Below are 12,048 nucleotides of genomic sequence, written 5' to 3'. Positions count from 1 at the left end.
GTTCAACACTATTGAATTGGACATCCTATTAGCAATGCTGAAATTTGTTCGTGTGCCGCATTTGGTGGTGGAGTGGTTTTGCAACTATCTCGTTGGACGACGGCAATGTGTTCGTATCAATAACAAGCATTCTAGCTAATGTGACGTTACCGTTGGTGTGTCTCAGGGCGGGGTACTCTTTTCTTCTTTTTTGACGACCTTCAAATTTATTTTTTTTGTTTCCTACGTATGACTGACATCAGGTCTTATTACAATCAATCCTCTAATAAGTCGCAGGCCATCGTCATTGGTGGCTCGAAGCAGATTGCCAAGTTAAATAACATGGCTATTTTCCCGCTCCTCTTCAACTCCCTCTTATTGCTTTTCAGTAGTGTTGTCAAAAACTCTGGCGTTATCTTTGATTCCACGCTGTCTTGTCGCCACACGTCGTATTGGTGAGTAGAAAGGTGTTTGCTGGCTCCGGTTCATTGTTATGGTGGATAAAATCTGCTTTCTGCCAGGGCCAATAGCTAATAAACCTTTTCTGGAGTATGTTGATACCTGTGTCATTGACCACAATGGTAATATATTTAGCGAACTCCAGCGTCTATAGAATCTATGTATCAGATGCATATAGGGATTGCTAATGTGTCTGAATATCTAAACGATCCTCGCACTCCGTTTTCGCTTTCTCGGTGAGGATCACAACTGTGAACTAAGCTCTCATTATAATAGATAACCTACTGGAACCTCCTTTCACCCGTTTCGAGTATTACGAAGACTCCTTTATGATTAAGGCTGCACAATTATAGAACGAATTACCGTCGGAAATATGATATTCTAAGTCGCTTCCTCTTTTTAAAAACTGGATCGCGTAAATACCTTGCCACGGTCCTAGTCTACAACATGTATATTTATTAGTAAGTGTAAACTTATTTAGGTATATTTATATATGCAGACATATTTGGAGGTTTGTTATATGGTTATTTATTATTTGATAATAATATAATGTACGTTTTAATTTACGCATTTTAAATTTTACCGTTGGCACATTACGTCTCCCGGTCTGGTAAGTTTCTCTGACCCAAATTATGTCTGGAAGAAATCGCCCTTAGTGATAATACCGCCTTTGCCAAGTAAGTTGTTTAAGTGCTGTTTTTGCTTTTATATAAAAGCAATAAAGTGTATATCTATCTATTTAATTAGATATCGACATAGGCAGAGTATATTCACGTATCCTAAAGTTTGATTTTTGTATAGTATTTTATTCTATACTTTTATGTGTAACTACTTTACTTTCTCTCTGTAGTACAGTTGACAAATGGAATTCCCTTCCAGCGCACACACTTCACTTCCCTCTGTTTTACCATATGGGGTCCTTCAAATGAGGGGTGTAGAAGCATATTGTAGGCATGCAGGATGGAGGTGGCTAGGGCAGTGATTGTAGAACACTGCGATTAGTTTCTTCATGTTTAGACTTCATTTTCCATTTAACTTTAGGTGGAGTGAAGTCATCTGCCTGCTACCTTTAAAAAGTATATTTAGAAAAAAATGTAAGTAAAAATATACGTAACTATTATACTTTGTTTAGATTTTATATCATTTATTTTCAATCATTTCGAGATTTCAGAGGGGATATTATCCACTAAATATGTATTGTTTAGCTAACCATACTCTGTCTATTTCGAGCTCTGATAATAAGTAATTCCTACATATTATTAAATTTTTTTTATGATATCACGTGACGGGACGAACCAGTAAGCGATACGCCTATCCAAAACAGGTGCAGTGCTACTCGGAGTTTTACATTACTAAGATGTGAGGGGCACTGTCACTGCGCCTGTCACCCTGAGACAAAGTTGACATGTCCAATGTGCCTGTAATTTCCCCAGCTCCCTTTCCCTTCAAAGCCGGAACGCAGTATTGTTCTCGTTACTGCTTGGCGGCAGTTCTACTGCTGCTGAAATACACAAAATATCATAGGAAATGAAACTATTTTTCCTTATTTACATCGCGTAGGTATATTGACCATGGGACCTGTAAAGGGCCCGAAACGTTGGTTTGTTTAAAAAAACAAATATACGCAATTTAAATACGGAAAAATAGTTTCATTTCCTATGTGTAAAAATCGCGAAAACCTAAGAACTCGATATACACGAAATATCGTTGATTGTTTTCATTGCACGGTTCCAGTACCGTGTGAAATGTACACATTCATTGTCGTGGACATATTTATTCATAATTGCGCATTTATTACAAATCCATAGTTTTATAATCTTTTGTCCCTTACCAGAGTATAAACTGCGGGGCCGTGAATATCTTCTTAGACTTCCTCGGGGCTTTAGCGACGATCCGTTCCCAATGTTGTTTAAACCAACGAGAATCGTACAATTTATACATAGAATACCAAGATACAATTTCAAGTTCCAAAGAGTTAATAATAAATTTAGTGCTTTTAACGAAAATTATCGCCAGGTAATTACTTTCTTACATTTACATAGTTTATAATTAATTATACCCTTGTATGATTATACCTATACAGTGAGAACATAAAATATGTTAATTTTCAAGTCTACAACACTACAATAAATTGGGGAATAATTGGGATAAAAATGACAATTTACTAGTACAAATTAAGGCATAAACACCCTGATTATTTAAGTACCAAAGTAACCAGCGAGAATGTAGGTTAGAAGTGGGTTAAGGTAGTGGACCACACTTTAACACGGAATCGGCTTGAATCAGTCGAAAAACTTTATAAAAAATGTTTTTCTGATACGCTTGGCCAGCACAAACCGGCGGACGGGATAGTAGAGGATATCAGTCTTATTAATGTATTTTTATGCTATTTCAATTCAAATAAAGTATAGATTTCAATGCTCTGTGACCGACCTCGGAGTATCGCAGCACCTTTCACCCTGCCGTATTGAAGAGCACGCTAGAGGATATCGCGGCATGCGGCAGGAGAAATATACCGGATGTACTAGCTAGCTAGCTTGGATAGCGGCGAACGGGAGGAAGCCGACACTCGCGATGTCGTAATTAGAGATGAAAAAACTACTTGTTTTTAAACGTTAAAACGTGCTTTTTTAAAAGACGTGCTTTTTAAACTCTTTTCACTTAAAACGCTTTATAGTTTGCAGCTTACAAAATTCTTTATAAAACGTTTAAGCGCATAGACGTTTATGTTAAAAAAAAGCTTGCAACGTTGTGTTGATAGCGAAAAGCAAGAGTAGACTACTAAAGGTTTTAAGGTATTTAATTTTATTTGTAAAATATGAGTTTTATTTTTATCTAAAAAAGTATTATTCACATTGATGGTGGGCAGTATTGGGCAAAATTTGATTGTTCAGGCAATTAAAGATTGACAATTGATTAATTGTTAGTTGCGAGAACAGCTTTTAACAATTAATTAATTGTTAATTGCTGTTCTGGTCGAATATATCATGGGCATTATATTTAGTATTTGGGGTGCTCTCGTAACGAATATGGCACTCCTTTCTAAATCCAAGATGGCGGGCACGACTTTTCAAATAGCGCGTTGTTAACGCTTACGCTTAAATTGAAAAGCGTGCTTATGTGCTTTTTTAAAAAGCAAACTTTTTAAAGTGTAGGAAATGAAACTATTTTTCCGGATTTAAATCGCGTATATTTGTTTTTTCAAACAAACCGACGTTTCGGGCCCTTTACAGGTCCCATGGTCACGGTTGACTCCGGAAAAATAGTTTCATTTCCTATGTGTAACAATCGCGAAAACCTAAGAACTTTTTAAAGTGTTTTTCGTTTAAACTCCCGCTTCTAATCGTAATACTGCAAATTCGCACCTGCGTGTGGCGGGGCGTTTGGCGGGTTAAACGTCCTTGAACGTTCGCAATGGACCTTGAACGTCGGGCTCATGTGTAGCGTGCACACAACTAGTTTTCGCTAGAGCGGGGCGTTTAATGTATCAGAGTCGGCAGCTCAAGGATTACAATCTTCGCATAGACAAAACATAGATTGTTTTATATTATTTGAATAACAACTTTATTATATCTTTCAGACTTTTGTGATAGCAATGTTTCTGTTTATTGATGTTTCTTTTTAATGTCACTTTCTAACGACAGTATAATAGTTGTAAAATGATGAGGTCAAATACTTTTTATGGATTGAATAATTGGTAGGCAAGGTGGTTTAACATTTTAGGTGTATTATGTAATAATGATAATTAATAATAACCACTTTTTGCTTTCATGTTTAATTTGTGAATCAATTTTAAATCAATTGCAAGACCAAGACTGCAAGACCAGGTCTGATTTTTAGCACTAACTGGCGAGCATAAGATCCTCTTCGATGCTCTCATCCGCCGTTTGCCGGCTTGCGCTGGACTTTAATGCGATTTCCTGTCGATAAGTGTGATGCCTCCCTAACAAGGCGACCATTATGATAAATTCTGTTTTTGAAAATATAAAATATCTTTGTTTTAGTTCTGAAGATTCCTATAACATATTTGAGGTTGTTTTGTGTTTAATTTTCAGGGTGGACTTATGGTGGGTTTTGCATGGTCATCTATCGGCATCGTATTGTGTCTGACGTCCCTTCTTATATGCTTCACACTCAGGGCAATTAAATTGACGCGCAAGAGCTACAAAATATACAGGGTATTACTTTGAATAATAATAAACAGATTATATATGTCAGTGAGAGTATGCACGTATTGTACCGGGTTCGATTCCCTAGTGCCTACCTTACCTAAGAGAGTAGTAAATTAAAATAGGAGATCGGAAATAAAGTTATAATATTTAAAAAAAACTACAATTCAAAACTTAATTTTTGAATAAAATAAATAGTTAAATGAGACCCAAAAAGAAGAAATTCGGGTACATGAATTTATCAGGGCCGTGGTTGTAATGACTAAAGATGACTTGTTTCTGCGTCTGGAGTTCCGTACTTCCCTAAGAAGTGTGTTCGGCCGTGGATGGTGGGTGGCCTCTGGTCACGGAACTCTCTCAGACAACCGGCGGAATGGTGTAGGTGGTGGTGTGTTCGACACTAGCGCGCGCGCAGTGGACTGGTTGGGAAGCTAAGGGGCTCCACCAACCAGATGGTAGTTTTCAACAGGGACGTATCTGTTTTCAGTAGTGACGAAGCTGTTTTAAGCAGTGACGAAGCTGTTTTCAGCAGTGACGAAGCTTCTGGAATTTGATAAGCCAACAGCTACAATCTGGTCATCTACCTTCCGTTCTGATTGCCCACCGACGGCAACGCACAGAATTAGGAAAGTACTGGCGTAGTAGTTCTTGCCGGGCCACCACTTAGAAACGGAGCTTACAAATTTTAAATAATAATACTAAAGCAGCTGAAGGCTAAACAGTTCCAGAAGTAGCTGAGTTTCAACGTCTCTGAAAATCAAAAAAGTCTTTACAATTTAAATTGAGATGATGAAATTAACGGAAATTTTTAGAATTTAATACAAATCTAGATAGCATGTATATAGGTTGTAGCACAATATATATGTAGGAAAGCCGCAAATAAGTGGTTATACACAAATTGAAAATTACACCAAGATATGCAATTTAATAAAATGCTAATATTAACGTTTTTGCATGACATTTAAAACTTAACCTATAACGAGAATTCACTTTCAACTATATTCAAAAAAACGTCGATTTCGGAAATGTTAATTTGCAATTTCAAATCTACGTCGTCCAATTTGAACTTTGGCAGATACATTAAATCCATCGCCAAAAATGCAGCAAGGAAGCTTGGCATTCTTTCCTGGGTGAGGCGTTACTTTACTCCGGTACAGTTGCTTCAGCTGTCGTGTATGGAGTACTACTGCCTTTGGGATGGCTCTGCTACGTACCAACTGGCCACCTTGGATTCAATGGACAAGTATGGCAGGAGGCTTATAGGTGACTCGGAATTAGTAGAGGCGAAGCTGCAGAGCTTTGAACACCGTCGTAAAGTTGCCTGCTGTTCGGTATTTTACAGGATATAGGTATTACGGAGAGTGTGCGATGGAATTGTATAATTTGATTCCGCCTTCCCCTTTCCATCATCGGGAACTAGAGTGGGCTGGGGTTCCACCCCTATGTTGTAGATATTCTCAGGATTCCCACGAAGCGTTTCGCCTCTACATTTATATGGCGAGCGGCTAGAGAGTGGAATTCCCTACCTACGGACTTGCTCCCTGAACTATAACTTGGACGGCGAGGCGATAGTTAATAGGCATTATTTAGGTGTGCTTGCTACATCGTCGACCTTATCGTCACTTTCGATCAGGTGAGATGGAGGTCAAATGCGCACTTACATTTGTATAAAAAAAGGAACCATTAGTTCCTAAGACAGTTTCCCTGTATCTCCTATAGTTTCGGATTTCCGTTTTAAAAAGAATACTGTAAATAGAAGAAAAATGGAAATCTATTCTTCACGCCTGAAAGAATTTATTCTATTAAAAAAGAATTATCAAAACATTTTTTTACAACCACATCTATGCTAAGTTGTGGTAGCCTAGTAGAGGTAGTGATAGGGAAGTATAATTATCAAATACATTTTTTTTTATTCTTTCCTACTTGATCACAAATAATTTACACTTTCAGATTGTTCTGTCATTGCTGTCGACAGGAGTTCTCGCGATGTCCACATCCAGTGTTGGCCAGATTGGTTATACGGAGTATCTAAAGGCTTTCGACACTCTATTTCGAATTAAAAATTATATATCGAAGAATGGATACGAATTTGAACTATTTGGACAACACGTAATCTATATAATTTCTTTTATGTACATTTTCTTCATAACGTCAACTGACGGGATGAAGAAGTCTGGATCTGGCGACTGCACGCACATTAAATACATGCTGTTATATAATTATGTGGCGCGCGAAGAGCACGCGAACAGATCGCACCACGTAATGCACGTGCGCAGCTCACGTGCCTTTCGCAAACAGGCGCATTTGCGGAGCATTCTCCTGATCTGTACGCACCCTATCAGTAGCAGTGCTATTCAGCGTTTTAAATCGCAAAGACATGAGGGACACAGCCAACTGCGCCCTTTACCTTGAGATATGAAGTTGACAAGTCCTATGTGTGTCCTATAGTTTCACTAGCATCCTAAGTTTAAAAACTGGACCGCAGTAATTCTCACTTTGCTGCTGGACAGCAGAAATAGGTATGATTGTGGTTCTTCCCCGAAGGAACTCACACAAGGAACTCTATTGCTACCTAAATTATTATTAATTATTTGCTACGGTGTTAGGGTGCTGCCTCACCGCGAACATTCGCCTGTAATGTTACATTCAAGATTAGTTTTTGAGCATTACATTACAAACTACCTCCTTCACCGACGAGCATTCGTCAGTAATGTAACATCCAAGATTCGATTAGGCTGCGATTCCACCAGAGAAGTGCGAGGTAGAAAGACGTGCGGGCGAGTGCCTCCGAGTGCGTGCGAGTGCCTTTGAGTGCCCGCGAGAGCCCGCGAGTACCCGCGAGAGTCAGGAGTGCCCACGAGAGCCCGCGACTGCCAGCGAGAGAACGCGAGTGCGTTTGAGTGCCCGCGAGTGCGTTTGAATGCCCGCGAGTGCCTTAGAGAGCCTTTGAGTGACTTTGAGTGTCTTTGAGTCCCTTTTAGTGCCTTTTTTAAATTTATTTTTAAGGGATAACAAACAATTGTACATGGTACGATTACATTTGTTGTTAGGTTAAGTGACATAAGTACTCGTACAATCAACAACATTATCCACATATTATTAATAAAGTTGAAATTGAAATTGCCGTGTGTGATGGGTAAGGCAAAACTGAAACAAGTAAAAAGTAATCAACGAAATTAGGTCAGGGCTTCAATAACAGCTTTTTTTTAAATTTAAAATTTGATTGAATTGAATTGAAATGCCTTTGAGTGCCTTTGAATGCGTTTGAGTGTCTTTGAGTGCATTTGAGTGCGTTTGAGTACTTTTGCGTGCCTTTGAGTACGTTTGAGTACCTTTGAGTGTCTTGAGTGCCTTTGAGTGCGTTTGAGTGCCCGCGACTGCCTATAAATTTCTTGAGTGCCTTTGGGTGCCTTTACGTGCCTTTGAGTGCGTTTGAGTGCCTTTGAATACCTGCTAGTGTGTGCAAGTGCTTTTGAGTGCCTGCGAGCATAAAGGCACTCGCACGCACTCAAAGGCACTCAAGGACACCCAAGACACTCAAAGGCTCTCAAAGGCACTAAAAAGCATTAAAAAGCACTCAAAGGCATTCAAAGGGACTCAAAGGTACTTAAAGGCACTCAAACACACTAAAAGGTACTCAAACGTGTTCAATACACTCGCAGGCACCTAACTTAAGTAAAGACTTGACAACATTTCCACTATATCTGGTGTAGTCGCAGCCTTACAATCTGAACAGATTGTTACATTACGGGCGAATGTTCCCGGTGAAGGAGGCAACCGAATGTTACAAGTGTTGCGCAACGAATGCTCGGTTCACCTCCCTCTCCGCTGTAATGCTCACTTTTGAACTGTTACATTACAAGAGCATGTTCGCGGTGAAAGAGCGCCCTTATATTGCCCATTTTTTTAATAGCTGCCTTTCATAAAAAAAGGTTCTGAAACGAATGTGCATAAATGAGCGTTTGCGAATAGAATCCAATCAGTCAAAGCAGAGAAAAAAAAGTTTAGTTGCAACGACTCGAATTCGAGCTTCCTGGGTGGAGGCAAGGTTCTTCCCAATTAGGCCTACAACCGAATATTGTATGCATTGAGCCATATTTACATTGCCTCCTTAGGCATTCATTACACTTATCGACACGGAATCACATTAAATCTGCCAGAAAAAGTCCCGTCACTTGATATTATAAAAAAAAACATGATACCAACAGCAACATTTTATCACAGTACCGCTCGCCACCGACAACCAACCGTGGATGAACCCCTGTGGGGGTTTTCCCGCAGGAATACGGTATGGATGGAGTCCTTCAAAGGGGGTTTAGAAAGGGTCCTAATGGGTTGGCAACGCGCTCGTAAAGCCGCTAGTGTGGCAGGCGTTCTTATAGGACGGTGACCGCTTTCCATGAGGCGGGCCGTAGGATTGTTTGCTGATTACATAATATAAAAAAAACCTAACAGAAGAAGGCATCGACAATCTGAGTGGAAGCATACAATGCCGATGGCCGAAGGGTTTGCACTGTATGCGTTAGGATTGTTTCTGGGTTAGGTGATTTGTCTCGGAGTGCCTTTGCTCTGGTACTTATACTATAGATAAAGTAATTTGTTAGTTTGAGATCGGTATTCGGTGGGGTTGTTTGGCACATTTCTCTTATTATATTATTTGTTTACATTATTTTTATTATATTCATTTATGTACATTTCATGTTTTTCAGATGCGAAATTACAAATACATATACAATAACCTAGATAAATATTTTAACCCCGTGATTAAATCTTTACCTGAGTTACATAAATTAAATATAGACACAACTAAGTTGGAAAGAGAAATAAAAATATTGAGATTATTTGCTAATCAGACGGATTTTCGAGATCGATTGAAAATGGGAATACTTTACAACGAATTCATTCAATCCTTACGAAGGAAGGCCGAAGTAAGTAGTACCGTATGTTTTACCTGTGTCTGCACTTTTTAAGAATAGTTTTCATTTCGAAGAAGTTTTCATTGCATCCGTGTAACTATTTTAAGATTGCTAAATTAGACATAAGAGCAATATTACTTTAACTTTGAAGTCGCGTCATAGTACGAACTAAGTGAATGATTAGTCACAAAGCTGCCAATAAAACATCATAGTTTTAACATTACAATAAGCTTACTTTAAGCGCGTTATGGTACAAAAAGTCAATGTAAGATTAAAGTAATATTGTTTTAAGAGGTTGTAGTAGGCACCCTGATAATATAAAACTATACTAGTACAGATTACTACCAGATACCCAATCTCGTACAAAGAAACGTTGCACTCATAACTCCACTACTTCGGACGCTTAAGAAATGGTACCGATACAGACATATATTTAGATAGACGCCGCGACGAAGTGTACGTACTTCGCGTGCCCAAAGTAAGTGAAATTCACTTACTTGCCGCTGCTACACTTCAGAACGCGCTCGACTGTTATCGTAGACAAACACCAGTCGAAAACGCGAAAAATACATAATCGTGCCATTATAAACAGCAAAAGCACCGTAAATGTGGGTAAACGGGTAAACAGGGACGTTTCCTTCCACGGGTACGTGATTTTGTAATCAGATGATGCATAATTTATTTTAAAAACAATTATTTTGGTTTCGTATGAATTTCGTGAAAACAAATATGCTACCGAGCGTATGCCTCATGATTTGTAATACATTGCGGCTTTTGCTTGGTGCGATTTATTTGTGAATCCTTTCTTAATACGCCATGAATATCGAACGAACGCACTTTTGTATAATGCATTCAGTTTCGTAGTACGGCCGCTTGTGCATTTCTTTGGCCAAATTTAAAAAGCGTGCTTGTAAAAGCGCTTTTCACTTATACGCATTGACTTGCAATTATATGGACGTCGGGTCCGCGCTAAAAAGTGTCCGCACTTGTAAGGCGCTAAAATCGTATACAGAGCGCCAAACTCCGCTTTAGTCTTCATTTGTTCGACTGACAGCGCGATACTGCGATGACATTACAATTTAAATTTCGAATAGGTTGACTTGGCACATTTTTATCGTGGTTTTTGTATTAGACCCGTCGTCCATTTATTTGTAAGTCAATGCTTATACGCTTTTTAGTTTGACGCTTAAAAAGTCGTTTAGAAAAATGATTAAGTGCATAGACTTTATGTATAAAAAAGCTTGTAACGTTATGTTGAATTAATTTGTTTAGGAAACATAGATGGCTATTTGAAATTTAGGCACTTTGTAAAAAATGAAATTGTTGAGTATCTATAAAACTGACCAGTGACCAACGCTTAAGCTTAAAAACGCGTGTTTATGCGCTTATTTTAAAAAGCAGACTTTTTAAAGTGCTTTTCTTTTAAACGCCCTCCTCTAGCCCAATGTACACACATCAAAAAAAGTTTGCGATCAATAGCATAAGCTCCTATAATTCTTTAAATTTAACTTTATCAAGAAAAAATCTATGTTATATGCTTTCTTTAAATAGGAATACCCTGTTTGAAATTAAAATATAAAACTATTTTTTATTATTTATTTTAAAAAATTGAGCCATTAATCATAATGTAATAGTAATAGAAATTTCATAGAAAGAAAAAGACTGTTTAATTAAACTTAAACAACAATTTATTATTAAAAGGTGTGAATTCAATATAAAATAACTCCTCCCCTGGCTCGAATACATGCGAAGATCCTCCTGGGCATGCTGAGGATCAAGTTATCCAGCATTTCCTGGGGTAACCTATCCCATTCTTCAATAGCGGCTTCCCTGAGCTCTGGAACTGTCTGGGGACGTGGCTCACGGTTCCATACTGCTCGTTTAAGAGCATCCCACGCGTGCTCTATTGGGTTTAAGTCGGGCGAGCCGGCAGGCCAGTCTAATCGTGTGATATCGTATTCTTGAAGAGCAGCATTGACTCGTTGAGCTCGATGTGCGGGCGCATTATCATCGACCGGTACAAATTGGTGCCCATGGTTTACTCGGAATGGTCTGACGATATCATCAATAGCAACTGCTTTGTACATGTCTGCTGTCATGAAGCCCCGATACGGGATCAAAGGCGTTCTAGCTCCAATCATAATGCCACCCCAAAAGGACACCGATTTTCCGCCTTGCTGAACTGTTCCAGTGGCAGTTCTTTGTCTTTCACGGTCGCCTGGTCTTCTCCAGACACGGACACGTCGGTTATCTGGATGAGTGCTGATTCGGGATTCGTCAACGAAGAGACAGTTTTGCCAAATGTTTTCGTCCTCACCTTCTTCATTTTGCCGAAGTCTAGCCCACTGCAATCTTCGTTGTTGACGTTGCCGGGAATTGAGCGGAGCTCGCCAAGACCTCCGTGCTCGTAATCCAGCCTGGTGCAAGCAATTGCGAACGGTCTGCGTGCTAACTTCAAGCCCAGAGGCGGCCCTGACTTCTGCTTTTATTTTAGTGGCGTTGATTGTTGGATCACGGGCTGCCAG

General features: G+C 39.1%; 1 protein-coding gene across 1 annotated transcript in view; it reads left to right on the top strand.

The window, feature by feature from the left end:
• The window catches only part of LOC113233944, a 42,798-nt gene that overhangs the window by 8,052 nt on the left and 22,698 nt on the right, over positions 1 to 12,048 (top strand). Inside the window, exons 5-8 of the mRNA XM_026469180.1 lie at positions 2,273 to 2,454; positions 4,494 to 4,616; positions 6,558 to 6,716; positions 9,317 to 9,535. Of these exons, the coding sequence (XP_026324965.1) occupies positions 2,273 to 2,454; positions 4,494 to 4,616; positions 6,558 to 6,716; positions 9,317 to 9,535 (683 nt within the window). The remainder of the gene's footprint in view (positions 1 to 2,272; positions 2,455 to 4,493; positions 4,617 to 6,557; positions 6,717 to 9,316; positions 9,536 to 12,048) is intronic.

Source organism: Hyposmocoma kahamanoa, unplaced genomic scaffold (assembly GCF_003589595.1).
Source record: "Hyposmocoma kahamanoa isolate Upper Pololo Valley unplaced genomic scaffold, ASM358959v1 80, whole genome shotgun sequence".
NCBI lineage: Eukaryota > Metazoa > Arthropoda > Insecta > Lepidoptera > Cosmopterigidae > Hyposmocoma > Hyposmocoma kahamanoa.
Note: the sequence above shows the minus strand (reverse complement) of the source record. Positions and strands in the feature narration are given on the sequence as shown.